Here is a 16,445-nt window from a genome sequence, read left to right as displayed (position 1 = left end):
TGAAAGAGTTAACCTGTATTTTAAAAAGGAAAAAAAAGAAAAACCTTTTAAAATGGGAAAATTTTCCACTTTAAACCAGCCCAGTGTCAAAAAAAAACCAATGGGGGGTGGTTTGGTAGGTAGATTATTTAGCCGATGGGCCTGGGAAGTTCTTAAACCATCCCTTCGGGCTGTTAGTGCGGCAATCCCCAGTAATTAGCCCCTCCCAGGAGGATGTGGCCCACTGTAATCAGGGAAAGGTCAACATTTTAAGCATAAGCATCTCTGCCTGGATTTGTTTACACAATGGTCTATTTAGATGCAGTTTTTAAACACTTAAAAGATGGGACTTAATGGCTTAGCGTTTAAATTAGAAACAGGTTGTCTTTTGCTAGCGGTGCAAAATAATGAACTTGGTCTCTAGTGACTTGATTATTTTACCATAAATGAGCTTCTTTTCATGGCTTAGTGCCCGAGTCTGGCAGAGGCAGTGAGGGAACAGTGAGGTTGCTATGACAGTAATGAAGTTTCTCATAGGGGTTTTAAATTGGGGTTCTGCTGGCTCATAGTAGTAAGGGAACACTATGAGAGTAGCAAAGTTATTATACAACGATACACTCTCATTGTTTTAGGATTCATCTTACATCTATATTAGAATGGACCAGACAAAAGGGACACTTAAATATATTAGGTGAGGTTTCTTTCAGCATTACACAGATGGGGTGGGTACAGCCTTGAGCCTTCACATAGGTTTTGCTTTGCCTGGAATCCCCTTGGCGTTTCTGTGGTCTGACCAGCTTCTACTCATCTTCAGGTTCAAGGACTCCTATAACCCTCAACACTGGTTGACATCCCTCTTGACCCCCTACTCCTGTTTGCCCACTATCGTGTGACTCCCCCCAGCAATTGGAATTGCTGACTTAGGGTCTGCATTTGCCTTGCTCAGTCTCTAGGTCTCCAGTGCCTAGCACAGGGGCCCGGGACCTTCCAGGTGGATGAGGACCAGAAAGCTTCAATATGTGATTTTGTAGACACCATACTAAAACAACTGATTTCTTATCTTTCTAAGCCTTATTTATTACAATAAAATGATTACTGGAATGTTTGTATATGTCACAAGTGTATTAAGGATTTGTTTTCATTAAGCCAGAACCCTCAAAAATTTCCTGTTAAACACTTTAAGTAGTGCTTAGGGTGGCGAATGTCAATGCTTGTTCATTCTTTGTTGAGGTGATTTGGCATAAAATTAAAGAGGCTAAAAAGGAAAAAGTTTTCTCTAGAAAAATGAAGTAAAAGAGAGAACCTAATATTTAAATCAGCCAACAGTCTTATTTTCCTGCTTTTCAGTACCATGATAATCTAAAGTTAATAACATAACTCTGACATACTGTTATATATATATATATATCTTCTAAATCATTCCAGGAAAGTTATTGTACCTACATTGTGGTTTTTGTTTTGAGAGTATCATATCATCATCTAGGGATGGTGTATATAATGTAACCCCTCTGTAGGCCAGACTGATTCTCTAGGCCTCTCTGGGCCTGCCAGAGAAGAGTCTTTATTATACCCTCAAGATATGAGTGTCCGTTATTACTGGCTGAGGTTCATCTTACCAGCGTTCTTGTTTCTCTTTGGATAAATATGGCTTCTGTAGAAGTCAGTGGGAACTCCCACCACATACACTGACACATCCAGAACATGGTCCTGGCCTGGCTCATTGCGTGTGTCTAGAGGCTGGAAAAGTGTCAGATGTATCCTTTCCTCATTTCAGTGACTTTCCTCATAGTCCTGGTTCTTCCAGCATCCCCCAGGGAAACTGGAACAAAGCCTGCCCTTTTGCTCTTTGCATTCGACAAGACTCACCCCTTTTCTGTTGCCCTTCTATATAGTTCAGCCAATGCTACCCCTGAATTTGAAGGTCGGGGAGGTGATGACCTTGGCACAGAGATTGCTAACACCCTCTACCGGATATTTAACAACAAGAGCAGCGTCGACCTGAAGTCCCTGTGCATTAGTCCTCGGGAGCATTGCTGGATTCTCTACGTGGATGTGCTAGTAAGTATCACATTGCTGTACTGGCCATACTCTACCTTTGTTGGAAGCCAGTTGGCCTACTTTCCTCCCACTGCTTTTTCCGTCTTCAGTTGAATGCTTTCAATTTCCAGGGTGAGGTTAGTTGGGAAAAGATTGGTCTCCTGTAATAATTTTTAAATTAAATACAACATAGTAGTGCAGGTATAATGCCATCTTACAGTAAAGTTACAGTCATGTCATGGTAACACCTAAAATTATCCACGGAGGCTGTCAGGGGAGAAGAAAACAAGAGATGCTCTCCAGATGGTGCCAAACAGAGTTGATGGGCAGAGTTTAGACAAGAAGGATAATGGAAAGATGATGAGCTCTTTACATGCATTTTCATGTAACCCTTACAAATGTTTTGTGAGTGGGCACTTGTTTTCCCCATTTATAAGTGAGGGAACTAAGACACAGAGAGGTCAAGTAACTAGCCCAGGAGGTCTCAGCTTGTGAGTAGTGGTACTGGGCCTCAAAGCCAGGTCTGATTAGTGCCAGAGCTGGCTCGTGACCTCACCAAGCCATCCTCCCTCGAAAACACCCTGTAGCCCAGCTACTCTGAGTCCCTCGTTTCCCGAGTGAGGCCCCTGAGGCCCTGCCTCCTCCCTCCTCCAGAGTCTGCGCCTGCAGGAGTCTTTCTAGTCTAGCCCTCCATTTCCTTCCTGGTGCTTCCCTCTCAAATACTCGTCTGCCCAGTTTTTGGCGATTGGCAGTAACTTTTCTTACAGCTGTGATTACTTTTGCCATTCTCTTGTTCATGTACAGGCTTTTGTTGGGTCTATTTTATTCCTTTTCATTTAATTTTATGAACCTTGAGATTAGTGGCTACATCTTCCACTTCATATTGAGGGCACAGGGCTAAGCCAGTGACCAAACAGGTTCTTTAATGAATCTGAAGATAAAGCCTATCTTGTGGACTGATAGTGAACTTCATGCAAGGAACAGCCCAGCTGTCTATAATTGTCGGCCCTGCATGAAACAGGGCAGGGCTTTCTGGATACTTTTAAATTAATTTGATAATAGATGGGCACAGCTAACCCAAAGAGAGCAGTGCTTACTATGGTCTAGCAGGTTAGGGCTGTTCTGAATGCTGATGCTAATGGATAAAAATAGTGAAATTACAAGTCCATTTGCTTCTTCTCACCTCTGGTAAGCGGGATGTATTTGTAGTTTGATTCCTACCAAGCAGGTAGTTTTACACGTCCTGGTTTTGAGGAGGCGGGAACTGGCAGCCTACAGTCATTACCGATAAGAGTCAGGCTTCATAGCTGCCCAGGGAGGTGCAGCCCTGCACACTTGTGGTTTGGTAGGAGGCTGGCCTGGTGAGGGGGCCTGATGCTCTTTTGATTCAGGCAAGAAGCCTGTTCTCTCAGCGCAGCCTCTTGAAAAACTGGTGAACATCATAGGGACGTTATCTCAGCTTAGAACCAGCATGCTGCTTCCATGAGCAGGGATATATGGTGAGCAGGAGTGTCTCGGGTGCATTGTGTCTTGGTCACCTGCAGGCCTTTCTTTCTTTTTTTTTTTTTAATTTTTGGCCACACCCTGCAGCAGGTGGGACCTTAGTTCCCTGGCCAGGGATTGAACCCACGCCCCCTGCAGTGGAAGGCAGAGTCTTAACCACTGAACTGCCAGGGAAGTCCCAGGCCTTTCTTTTTAAGACTTTTTGCATTTGGATTTCTTCTCTAATATTTTTTTAAAGGTTTTACTTATTTTGGAAGAAGATGTGAGCTTTTGAAATGTTGTCATCTTCAGAAAAGTTTTTAATGAATTAGAAAAGCATTTTAAAATTATATTATTAATGAGGTAGATTACTTTTTGTCATTCACATAATTGCTTTCTGCCTTGGTGGGAACGTACTTCATGCATGTGAGGTAGGAGATAGGCTTTTGTTTGGGGAGTAAGTTTTTGTCCTACATCTAAAAATACATTGAATACATTGAGTCCATGTTGAAGCAAAATGGTGGAAATCCAGTCCTATCACTGGGATTGCAAAAGATGAATCTCCTGTGATTTATTTTTACCAACTGGTCTGGGTAGTCCTCAGGCAGAGCCCATCTTTCAAACAAATATTCACTGGGCAGCCTTCCATGCTTTCATTCTTTTATTGCAGGCACAATTACTTGAAACCTTATAGTCAGATGATCCACCTGTTTCCAGTATTGGTTTTTTCCCCAGTTGCATTATTTTATGAGAGTAGAAATTTACCATCATGGAAACTTCATTCATCTTTGCTCTTCACAGTTCTTTAGTGGCATACTTTTTACCCCAAGTGGGATAGCTTTGGACTTCATTGCACTGACGGTGTACAGGCGACCTGTGGTGGGGAGGTGGGTCACAAGGCTTGTCTTGCGAGGGGCCCCAGGAGTGGTGATGAGACCCGCATGTGGTCTGTGGCACTGGGCATGGGAGGGAAGGTGGAGTGGAGGAGCCACTGCAGCACCCGGCAGTGGCTGTGTGTGGTACCAGGAGGTGCTCAACACGGGTGTCTGAGAGGACAGTGCGGGGAAACCCAGGAGGAGCAGGATTTTTGTGGGGAGGCAGGTTTTCTACTTGGTACGCTGTACTTCCTAGCAGTATGGTTTGGAGGTGTACCTTATGAAAAGAAGGCCGTCATCCTCAGAGGCTAACAGAATAAGTTGTCTTGTTCCCCTAAAAGAGCCATTGTAGTATTTGTGCATCTGACGGGAGGTGCATCTGTGACCAAGTGTGTCTTCCTTCCCCTTCCTCAGCTCTGCTCCTGCCCCACCTCTGTTACAGGAGGGGTTTTCTCCTCAGCGAAGGTGGACACCTATGACCTCTCTGGGACCACAGTCCAGTCTCTCTGTAACACTAGTTGTCCGGCACCTCCCTGTTTCCTCCCAGCTCGAGTAGGCCTGTTCAGACAGCCCAGTCAGGCTGCTTTGGGTCTCCACATCGCCCCCAGTCTACCCCTGCTTCTTGGCTGTGCCACTGTGTTTAGCAGAAACATTCTAGCTAGGCTGGGCCTGCTTGGCAGGAAGAGAGGAAGGTAGGGTCTCTGAGCACCTCTTATGTGCCAGGGATGTAGGGATGTGATCTCATTTAGTCCTCATGGCCACCCTATAGAGAAGCATGGCTTTGCTTCACTGAGGGGGAAACCGAAGCTCGGAGGACACCTGGCCAGCAAGCAGCCGAGAAGAGTGTCAGACGCACTCTGCCCGGCCTGGGTTCCTTGTCGTGCGGTACCCTGTGAGGAGCCAGGCAGGCAAGCTGAGGCCTGGAGTTGGGTGCCTGCCCTTCGGGGGCCCCTCAGCAGATACTTAGGGTTCAGCATTCTGCCCTCTCGATTTCATCTTTTGGTGATAAGCCAGAATGTTGAAAACCAGTGTTTGTGTCCGGCCTTAACGGGACGTGGTGCAGGACAGTAGAAAGAGCTCTGACTGGCCGGCAGGCCCCTGAGCCCACCTGTCAGGGAAGGGTTGGCCGAGGTGCTCTCCAAGTCCTCTCCAGCTTGGAGGCCTCACAGCTGCTAGAGCAGACGTCAGCATTTATCTAGCACTTCCCTTGCATAAAGCAGATACTGTGGGCAGCAGAGTGTAAAACGGTGGTCTTCACCCCTGGCCAGTCATCAGGACCACCTAGGACCTGGAGTGAAAAGCAGTTTCCAGGCCCTCACCCTGCATTGTTAATAAGCTCCCTGACCCTGCACAGCCAGGGTTAGGAACCTGGGCTGTCAACAGTGAAGATGGAGAACATGCAGATGCACTCAGACAGTCTGTGAGGACAACAATGGGAAGATGAAAGAGCAAATTAGTATTTATCTTAAAACACTTAGCTGACGCCTACTATGTGCCAGACACACTTCTAAGGGCTTTACAGATACTAAGTTGTTCAACACTTCTGGGAGATCGTGTGACTTTCACCCTCCATGAGGCCCAGAGATGTTAGGTCCCACCCCGGGTTATTCAGTTACCCAGCAAAGATAGGAATCAAACCAGACTGTCTGGCGCAAGAGTCTAGCCAGAGGTGGGGGCCATGCTGTAGTCTGTACTTGAACCAGGGTACAGGAGAGCTAGTCCAGTTGCTAGACAAACAAGCTGCAGTTACAAAGCCAGTTGGTAATACAGGCTGGGGGATTATATTCTAATAAGCAGTAATTATACCAGGCTGTAGGAAAGATGGTGTCTGCACTGGAGGTTTGCCCAGAAAGCTTAAAGACGGGAATTAGAGTTTGCACTGGGTATGAATGAAGTGCATGAGACATACCAGGTGTGGTTGTTGATTCTTAGTAGAGTTTGGAAGGCCTGGGTTTAGGGCCTGCCTGTCTTCCATAATCACCAGGCTCCTCCTTCCCAGCAGCCCTTCCTCCTGGGCTCTGAAGATAAAGGAATGAACAAAACCAACAGGGTCCAGCCTCACGAGTTGACAGTTCAGATGAAGAGGAGATAGACTCTATAAACAAACACACACGGAAGTACACAACTTTTCTTTTTACATGTGACTTCCTCTCCTCTCTTCCTGTTGGCTTTATTCCATAACTCAGGCCAAGGCTTCTTTAAAATAAGGAAGAAGGATGTGTTGCCTTCCTCTTAATAATGCGCTGTAACCCTCCCCGTTCAATGAGCGCATGAGTACAGTCTACACTTTTGCTCATGGGCAAAAACGTGTGAAAGACCTTAGTTGTTACTACGCTTAATGTAGAACAGGGAGTGTTAGGTGTTTGAGCATCAGATGTACATAGGTAATTACGTGCAGTAGTAACTGCACTAATCAACATGGCCCTGGTGGCAGCTGCAGCATCAGTGGCCGCCATTTTTTACTTGTTTGGAGGCCAGGCATATGTTAGCAAAGATGAGAGTAACACTTGCCAAGTGCAACTGAGAGTTACCTGGGGCAAAACGCAGGTGATGAGTTCCTCCTTCAGTGCAGGCCTGACTGGCTGAGGAGCTGCACCACAGGCTGAGGCCTCTGAGTGGTGGTAGCACAGCCAGGGCAACAAGGCAGCGCGTGCGGTTAGGGTGAAGAGCCAGTGTGTGTCAGTGAGCCGGGAGAGCAGCCACGCGTTCTTGTCTTTGTAAACACTTGGTTGGCACTTCTCAGGAACCAGTGTCCTTTACTGGGGATAATACTTAAAGTAACAAATGATGCTACCTTCTTCTTCTCCCCCTCACTCCCCGTCTCCCTTAGCTCCTGGAATGTGGTGGAAATTTGTTTGATGCCATCTCCATTGCTGTAAAGGCTGCGCTCTTCAATACAAGGTATGCCTTCCTGGAAACAGCCCCCTGGGCCCGTGGAGAACCTGAGCAGCCACCTGTGATGAACCACTGAGGGCACTGCTACTGGAGCTCGTAGGAGAAGATAACAAGGTGTTTCAGCATTGACAATGGTGGTATTTAATTTTAAGCTTCAGAAAACAGATTTTATAAGTTATAACTAAATATATTTCTGTATTTATTTTTTTGGATTATTATTTTCATAAGTAAACATGTACCATATAGAAAAATATTAGAAAACTACAGAGCAGCAAAAAGAGTAGAAACCAGAGACACAGTCAGTTTTCCAAATACTGTCACTAGATAAAGCTCCATGGAGACAGGGGTTTTGCCTGTTTTGTACTCTGCTGTCTCCCCAGCGCCATAAACAGTGCCTGACACATACTCCTTGATTGGACACGTGAATGTTCTCAAAGCAGGGTAGCAGCCTGCTGTTTGGTTTAAGTTAAGGGCGGGAAATGATGATGCCACTGTGGTTCAGCTTCCCAGACAGGCTGTGTAGCAGAGGACATGGCACTAAGCTTTCTTGGAGTTGACATTCCCTCTGACTGTTTGATGATACGGCCTTTTCCTTCTCTATGCACAAGGTTCTTTGAGGAAAGTTTGCAGCATTTGAAAATAAATATGTGGAGGAGGGTGTTCATTCCATGAGAGAGCTTACATTATGGTAATGGGGGGTCCTGGGGTACTTGAAAATGAGGATTAAAACTTCTAGGGATATAGCCTAAGGAATTAATTGGATAAGTGAGCAAAGATATTATTCGAAGATGTTTATCACAGCTTCTTTGTAGTGATGAGAAGTTGGAAACAACCTGAATGTCCCAACATAGGGGACTGAAATCTACACAGCAGCATATTTAGTATGTCTGTAAATATATATATCCCCAGATGGTCATTGTGGTTATTTTCAAGTGCTCATATCATGGGTGATTTAAAATTTATCTGTATTTTAGAGTTTTTCTGTGGTGAATTTAGACTACTTGCACAATTTAAAACAAAACAAACAAAAACAAAGATAAATAAATGTAGGTCAGAAATTGCAGGATGGAATATTTGCTGAGAATGAAAGCTATAGAGTCCCTTAACCCTAGCTGTGCCACTAGACTCCTGGCTGACACTAGTCAAGGGTGGGCCTGGCACTTGTGGCCACTGTGAGGGCTCAAGTACCAGATGCCATCAGCAGCAGCCTGGGCTTGGGCTCCGTTGGAGAAGAAAGGAAGTCGCCATCTGTTGTACCTCAAGCGTCAGAAATTACTTCCTGTCTGCCAGCTGGTTTCCATGGGCACCAGGGCAAAAAGGGAGAGTAGAACCAGATGAGGCTGTTTGGCTGTGGGGGAGGTGTTGGGCAAACTGTACATCAGGATGATAAACCCAGCTGCTCAGGATGGGGAGGACACCTGTCATGGCCATAGCTGCAAGTCTCATTCCCAGAGCAAGAACAGCCCTGCGGGCAGCAAGGGATGCGGACTCGGCAAGGCACTGGGTCCCTCTAGTGTATGGAGAGACCTTTGGTACAGCCAGGGCCTTTTAGAAGGGTAGAGGCCATTCTCTCGACAGTATCCTCTAGCCCTTCTGCTGAACCATATTGTGGCCAGAGGGTTGGGAAGGGGTGTGTATGTGTGTGTGTGTGTGTGTGTCTGTGTGTGTGTACGCTTATTTTTTACCATGCCAAAATTCAAACTGGTTACCTGATTTGTTCAAATAGGATATTACTTAGTACTTACACCCTGGGGGCCCCTGACATGGAGACTTCATCCAGGGCAGACCCTGGCAGGACTCCTTAGTCCTTGTGGACATTCTCTGGCTGAAACTCCTTTGCCCTGGACGTTGGCTTGTGTAGGGATGGCCAGCAGGCTGAATCATAAGGGTCTTTTGTTAGAGGCACAGGGAAAAGCACCAACACTGTTTCTATAACAGTTGCTGGCTGGACCACCTCTTCCTTCCTGGCTCCACCCCACACTGGAATGAACTGACTTTATGGCTCAAATATATTTTCAGCACCCAGCTCAAGAAACAGAACACTGCCAGCCCCCCAGAAGCCCTCCCACCCTGTACCCCCATGCAAGTCGCTATACCCACAGAGGATAACCACAGTCCTAAAACAATAGATTGGTTGGTGCTTGATATAAATGGAATCATGCAGTGTTTTCTCTTTTATGTCTGCCTCGTTCACTGAGCATTATGTTTTGAGACATCTGTATTGTGGCCTGTAGTCATACTTTGCTTTTTGCTGTAGGGTGTTCCACTGTGTGAATATGCCACAGTTTATTTATCCATTCTTCTGTTGATGGATCTGAGTAGTTTCCAGTTTTGAGCTATTGCAGATAATGTTAGTAGGTAATGCAAAACAGCTTTCCAAAGTGCTTTTACCAAATGATACTCCCATTAGCAGTGTATAGCGTCTGAGTTGCCCTGCATCTTTGCCAGCCCTTGGATTTCTTTTTGTGTTTTTAGTATTAGCCGTCCTGGTGGGTATATCTTGGTATCACATTTTAGTTTTACTTTGCACTTCCCTGATGAATATTTAAGTTGAGCACCTTTCTGGCAATAAGCATAGCCAGTATGTTTATTGGCTATGTGAATAGCCTCTTTCATGAAGTTCCTGTTGAAGTCTTTTGCCCATTTTTCTGTTGGGTCGTGTTGACTTTCTCTTATGTTTGGTAGGAATTCTTTATGTAATATGTTAGTTTATATACACATACACACACAGAGAGAAATATTTTCTCCACTCTGGATTATCTTTTAGTTTCCAAATAATGCCTTTTAATTATTTATTTATTTAGGCTGTGTCGGGTCTTAGTTGCAGCACGTGGGATCTTCATTGCGGCATGCGGGATTTTTAGTTGCAGCATGTGAACTCTTAGTTGTGGCATGTGGGATCTAGTTCCCTGACCAGGACTTGATCCCGGCCCCCTGCACTGGGAGCATGAAGTCTTAGCCATTAGAGCACCAGGGAATTCCCCAAATAATGCCTTTTGACAAACAGAAGTTCATAATCTTAATATATATTATACACACACAGAGAGGCATATCTTGATTTTTTTTTTTTTTTTTTTTTTTTTTTTGCGGTACGCAGGCCTCTCACTGTTGTGGCCTCTCCCGTTGTGGAGCACAGGCTCCGGACACGCAGGCTCAGCGGCCATGGCTCACGGGCCCAGCTGCTCTGCGGCATGTGGGATCTTCCCGGACCAGGGCACGAACCCACATCCCCTGCATCGGCAGGCGGACTCTCAACCACTGCGCCACCAGGGAAACCCGGCAAATCTTGTTTTACTGCACTTCACTTCATTGTGCTTAGCAGATACTGCGTTTTTTACAAATTGAAGGTTTGTGACAACGCTGCGTTGAGCAAGTCTATCAGTGCCATTTTCCCAGCAGTATTTTCTCACTTCATGTCTCTGTGTCATATTTTGATAATTCTTGCAATATTTTGGACTTTTTCATTATTCATATATTTGTTATGGTGACCTGTGATCAGTAATCTTTGATGTTACCATTGCAAGATGACTACGACTTGCAGAAGGCTCAGATGATGGTTATCATTTTTTAGTAATAGAGTCTTTTTATATTAAGGTATGTGCATTGTCTTTTTTTTTTTTGGTTTTTTGTTAGATAAAATACTATTGAATACTTAGTAGACTGCACTATAGTGTGAACATAACTTTATATGCAAAAACTTCGTGTGACTCACTTTATTGCCATAGTCTGGAACCAAACCTGCAGTATCTCCAAGATGTGCCTGTGTGTGTGTGTGTATTCAATTATAATATAATTGAATCTGTTATTTTTTTTCTCCCCTTTACAGTGAGTACTTTCTGTCCTATTCAATAAATCTTTGTCTACTCTAAGGTCTTGAAAATGTTCTTAGTTTTTCTTATAAAAGCTTTATTGTTTTATCTTTCACCTTTACATCTGCAGTCCATTTGGTATGTGTATGGTGAGAGGTCGGGATTGGGATTCATTTTTGGATATCTGGTTGACTAAGCATCATTTTACATTTTATTTTTTAAATTTATTTTTTTATTGAGGTATCAGTCATTTACAGTATTATAGTAGTTTCAGGTGTACAACATAGTGATTCAGTATTTTTATATGTTATACTCCATTTAAAGTTATTATAAAATATTGGCTATATTCCCTGTGTGGTATAATATATCCTTGTACCTTATTTATTTCATTCATAGTACTTCATGCCTCTTAATCCCCTACCTCTTTCTAGCCCCTCTCCCTTTCCCTCTCCTCAGCATCATTTTTTTTTTTTCCGGCCATGTGGCATGCGGGATCTTAGTTCCCTGACCAGGGATCGAATCTGGGTCCCCTGCAGTGGAAGCGTGGAGTCTTAACCCCTGGACCGCCAGGGAAGTCCCTCCCTAGCATCCTTTTTTAAAAGACCTCCTTTCCTCACTGCACTCAGTGTCACTTGTACACTTTTGGCAGGGCTGACACGGAGCTCAGGCATACCATGACTTCATCTTGTGAGGCACAGGGATTCCAACTCAAGAAAAAGAAGTTATCATCCTTCCTTTCAGTTAGTGGGAATTTTAATTGTGCTTCTGCTTCTAGGATACCAAGAGTTCGTGTTCTGGAAGATGAAGAGGGCTTGAAGGACATTGAACTGTCTGACGACCCCTATGACTGCATCCAGCTAAGTGTGGAGAATGTCCCCTGTATCGTCACCCTGTGCAAAGTATGAGCTTATATCTCATGGTTTTTGTCTTCCCTGTGGATCTCCTTCAACCCCAACCCGTTAAGGTTACCTAATAGATTGAGAAGTTATAGTTTCACAACCCATATAGTAGTCTTAACCCAAATCAAATAATTTTGTTATATTAGAGACCACTACCACGAGCAGCTCTTTCTTTTCTTTTTAACTGGAAGATAATGGCTCTGGTCCCAGGAGCACACGAGTGGGTTCACAGTAACAGTAGCCAGAGTTTGCTAAGCCCCTTCTACCTACCAGGCATTTCACCAAAACACCCTGAATGCATATTTCCTTTAATTCTCTCAACTCTATGGTGTCTATGCTGCTTGAGTAGTAAAAGGGTGCTTGAAAGGTGGACACTGTCCCCTCTGTGGCCCTAATGTCCCCATCTATGAAATAAGGGGGTTGAAGCAGGGCCTGGGTGTCTAATACAAGTGTGGGTTTTCCATTAGCACTGAGGCCTGTGGAGCATAACACCTGGCTGATGCTGATGTGTAACTTGCACCTCCCAAGGCTGTGCAAAGAGGCCTGTTTTGGCTGAGATTGTCGCTGACTCCACGCAGGATTCGTTATATAAAAATCAGACTGAACTGGTCGGGTTTAATTCCACCAGAATCGCTTCACCCAGGCTCTGGTGAAGCATTGGGACGACTGGAGCCACCTGCCCTTGACTCATTCTTGAGCTTGTCCCTTAGCATGGGCCCTCTTGATTCATCTTTGTCATCAGTGAAACTTCCAGGGGCCTGTTAGAAACCCCCTGGTTGGCCTCTGACTTGGAAGGTCTCTGAATTATAATGCCAACCACCCTTCCCCCTACCCCATATTTCCATTTCATGCTTCTGTTACACTGGTTACACAGTAGCCTGTGATAGAGTGATCGAACGGTACTTCAAATATTTTCCATATGAGCAGGAACTAAAATAAGACCCAAATGGGAGATACAGGTTCTTTGCTGGTTTAGATATTCCCTCCACGAGGCTCTCAAAAGTGGGGATCTGGGATGTGCATTGCCCACGCACGTGCACTGCTGCCTGACTTTGCAGATTGGTTATCGGCACGTGGTGGATGCTACTCTTCAGGAGGAGGCCTGCTCCTTGGCCAGCTTGCTGGTGTCCGTGACCAGCAAGGGAGTTGTGACATGCATGAGGAAAGTGGGAAAGGGCAGCCTGGACCCAGAGAGCGTCTTCGAGATGATGGAGGTGAGACTGGTTCTGAAGCAGGTGCTTGGACCTGGCTGGGAGTATTGGCTGCCTCCTGCCCCTTGGTCACGCTGTGGGAATTCTCCCCATTGGCCCCCTTCACCCCAGGCTTGGGGCTTGGAGAGCAGCTGGTATGAGCCAGATGTCGCTGAGCTAGCTGAGGGTGGTGGCAGTGAGGGCTCTGGACCAGGAAGTGGCAACCTGCTCATAAGAGTCTCTTATCCTTTCCCTCTCTCATCCTCAGTTCCACATTTCTGAATGAGAATATTGGACTGATAATGTGAAGAGTCACTTGTAACTCCCAAATCCCAAGTTTCTGTGATTTGATGAGGGAATTGAAATCCTGGCTGACTGCTTCCCATCCCTTGAAGGGAGTGAGCGGAGGTGGAGCCAGGGGGCTGAAGGATGGCCATCTCCCCATTCTTCGTGGGTCTGGAAGTGTTTAAGTGGAGATGAATAGGAAAGGTGGGAAATCCTCTTGACTGGCGGATTGCTCCCCTCAGGTCTCCTCAGGCCTGGCAGCACCACTAGGGTGCTTTCCAGCTGCTCTGTACTGATTGGTCGACAGGTCTGTCCCCCACATTGGCCTGGAAGCCCCTCTGCGGCAGGGACCAGGTCATGCTGACCTGTGTCTTTCCAAACCTTCCTTCCCTCGTGTCCACCTTGACTTTCCAGAAGTCTTTGAGGACTTTGAGACTGACAGACTGACTGACTGACTGAATTGCCAGGAACAGAGTTAGCCAGCCCCAGTTTTTTGCTTTAGTTAACCACTGCCTCACAACACATGCCCAGAGGTCATCTATACTCTTCTTTCATTTCTAGAAATAGTGACTTCTCACTACTGTGCACTTAATGTCTGTTGTTATTTTTGTCATCTTACTTGAAAGCAAAAAATTGGCCTTGTGTATAGTGTTGAGGGCCCAAGCATAAGCTCCGAAGACAGACTGCCCGGGTTGCAAATGCGGGTTCTGGGCCACAGTTTCCTCATCTGCAAATGGGGATAACAACAGTAGTAGTGCCTGCTGCTGCAGGTGTTGTGAGGGGTGGGCAGGCTGAGTGGAGGGGAAGCACGTGTCAGAGCGTCTGACGTGTCGTCAGTTTGCAGTAAGTGTCAGCTCCTACTCTGTGCCCCATTAAGCACCCTGAGTTCAGGTGTCTCCAACTGTGCATGGCAACAAGGGTTCTTCTTAAACAAAGGCTCTTAAAAAGCTTTATAATAAGTTCTACCAGAGGCCTCTAGATGAGTGGGTCTCAAATCTTGTTTTCGAAGGAATTCCCCCCCATCCCCCCACCAGGAGAGTTTGATGAGAATTGCAGTTATCTAAACAACAACAGAAACAATAAATGATAGTTAACGTTTATTGTGTGCTTACTACGTGTCAGACCCTGTTTTTAGTGCTTTAAATAATATCGTGTCATTTACTCCTCAACAACCCCGTGAGGAAACTGTTGTTACCCTTATTTTTATAGACGAGGAATTAAGGCACGTAGAGAATAAGGAACTTGCCTACAGGCTTCACAGCTTGTAAATGCGGGAGGTAGGATTCAAACCTGGACTGTGTGCCTCCAGCCAAGAGCTATTTTAACCTCATAAACCAGGTCAGCCATGGATGGGTGGGAGAACCAGAGTGCTGTCCAGTGAGCTGGGCTTCGTCTTCCCCTGGGGCTCGGGAATGAGGTCTGCAGACCCTGCTCAGAGGGACCATGGCCCTGAGGCCCTGTCTCACCATTTGCCTCACACGGGGAGGCAGCATTCTGGAGATGCCGCTCGTGGTAGAGCTTAGAAACCCAGGTTGTTGTGCGGCTGCCACCCCCAACCCCTGCAGTCTCTTTCCTGCAAGTCCAGGTTCAGACTTCTCAAGTCCTGGTGTCCTGTCTGTCTCATCTCCTCTTCTCCTCTCCCTGCCTTCATTCACGTGAATAATCAGTTCCTCTACTCGATCAACTTGGACATTTTTTCTTTTTTCTAACGTCATGATAAAAATCTTCCCAAAGTCACTTTGGACCTTAACCCTGACTTTGCATTTCACAGAACTGATCACTCCCCAGCCTGCAGACTGAGATCTTCTCTTCATATGAGTTTTCCGTAATTCTTAAGAGTCTCATCCCTTGTTATAGTCAGGGGTCAGGGGAGAAGGCACACAGCCCTAGGGAGAATCCACCTATGACTAGGAGGATTGGGGTGGGGGCCAAGGCCTGGGTGCCTTTCTCCCTGACATTGTTGGGAATGGAACCAGTGGCACAGGTGAAACTAAAACTGCTATGGGAACGTGGAAGGCTTGATGAAGAGACTTGCAGTTGGTTCACTGTATTCTTCACCTGATTCATGGGATGGAAAAACAGTTGCCTAAAGAAAGATTTTTGTTGTATAGTTGGGTTTTTTTGCCGGGGCCCCCTTCTTTCTGCTGTGTAGGAAATCTGTGGGTTGTCTGACCTCCTGACCTGTCTTGATTCCAACATTTCACACCTTTAGCATCTCTGCATGTCAGTAACATCAAAGACTCTATCCGGGTATTGACTTTGGTCCTATCTGAGCAGGTCTCCTTTGGTGGCAGGTGAATTAGAAACTGCTTTTTAACATGGGTCCACAGCACCATCTGTTCCTTCATCAGACAGATTTTTGGATTCACTTGGCCTCCCCATGCCTTCTCACTGCAGCACAGTGGCTGTAACCAAGACCTGACTGGGTTGACAGTTTTGCTGCTTCTAGTGGCAGCAGCTAAGGACTGAGGCAGCCTTTGTTGCTTGCTGCTTTGGGGTTTGCCTTCTTCTTCTTCTTCCTTTTTTTTTTTTCCCTTTTTCAAAATGGAGGTTTTTCCAGAATGCAACTACTATGTAGTCGGGGTTTGGGGTTTGTTTTTATATTGACTTGTTAATTAAATAAAAGTCCTGTAAGGCAGATGGAACGCGTGCAGCTTTACAATGGCTAGCTGGCGGGGAGCTTCTCTTGGTCAGAGTGTGTGTGCCTCACAAGCGGGCCTGTGCCCTCTTCCATCCCTTCTGTGTCCTGCAGACCAGCAAGCGCGTGGGCAAGGTGCTGCACACCTCCCTGCAGAGCGTTCTACACAAGGAGGAAAGCCTGGGGCCCAAGAGACAGAAAGTTGGATTCCTGGGATGATTTGCACATCAACCCCCAACTGCCACGTGTTTGTTTTCTACTTTTCCTTTTAAGCTGAATTCTGTGTACATTTTTCTTAACTATTATGAATTTAAGGCAACATTTGTACATGTAAAATTAAAGTCTGATTTATGATC

The 16,445-nt window shown here is 45.7% G+C and overlaps 1 protein-coding gene across 1 annotated transcript in view; it reads left to right on the top strand.

The window, feature by feature from the left end:
- Positions 1 to 16,445, top strand: part of EXOSC7 (exosome component 7) — a 29,383-nt gene extending 12,938 nt beyond the window's left edge. The window contains exons 4-8 of the mRNA XM_004283834.3: positions 1,872 to 2,037; positions 7,204 to 7,274; positions 11,853 to 11,976; positions 13,035 to 13,190; positions 16,204 to 16,445. Of these exons, the coding sequence (XP_004283882.1) occupies positions 1,872 to 2,037; positions 7,204 to 7,274; positions 11,853 to 11,976; positions 13,035 to 13,190; positions 16,204 to 16,308 (622 nt within the window). The 3' untranslated portion in view covers positions 16,309 to 16,445. The remainder of the gene's footprint in view (positions 1 to 1,871; positions 2,038 to 7,203; positions 7,275 to 11,852; positions 11,977 to 13,034; positions 13,191 to 16,203) is intronic.

Source organism: Orcinus orca, chromosome 10 (genome assembly GCF_937001465.1).
Source record: "Orcinus orca chromosome 10, mOrcOrc1.1, whole genome shotgun sequence".
Classification (NCBI taxonomy): Eukaryota; Metazoa; Chordata; class Mammalia; order Artiodactyla; family Delphinidae; genus Orcinus; species Orcinus orca.
Note: the sequence above shows the minus strand (reverse complement) of the source record. Positions and strands in the feature narration are given on the sequence as shown.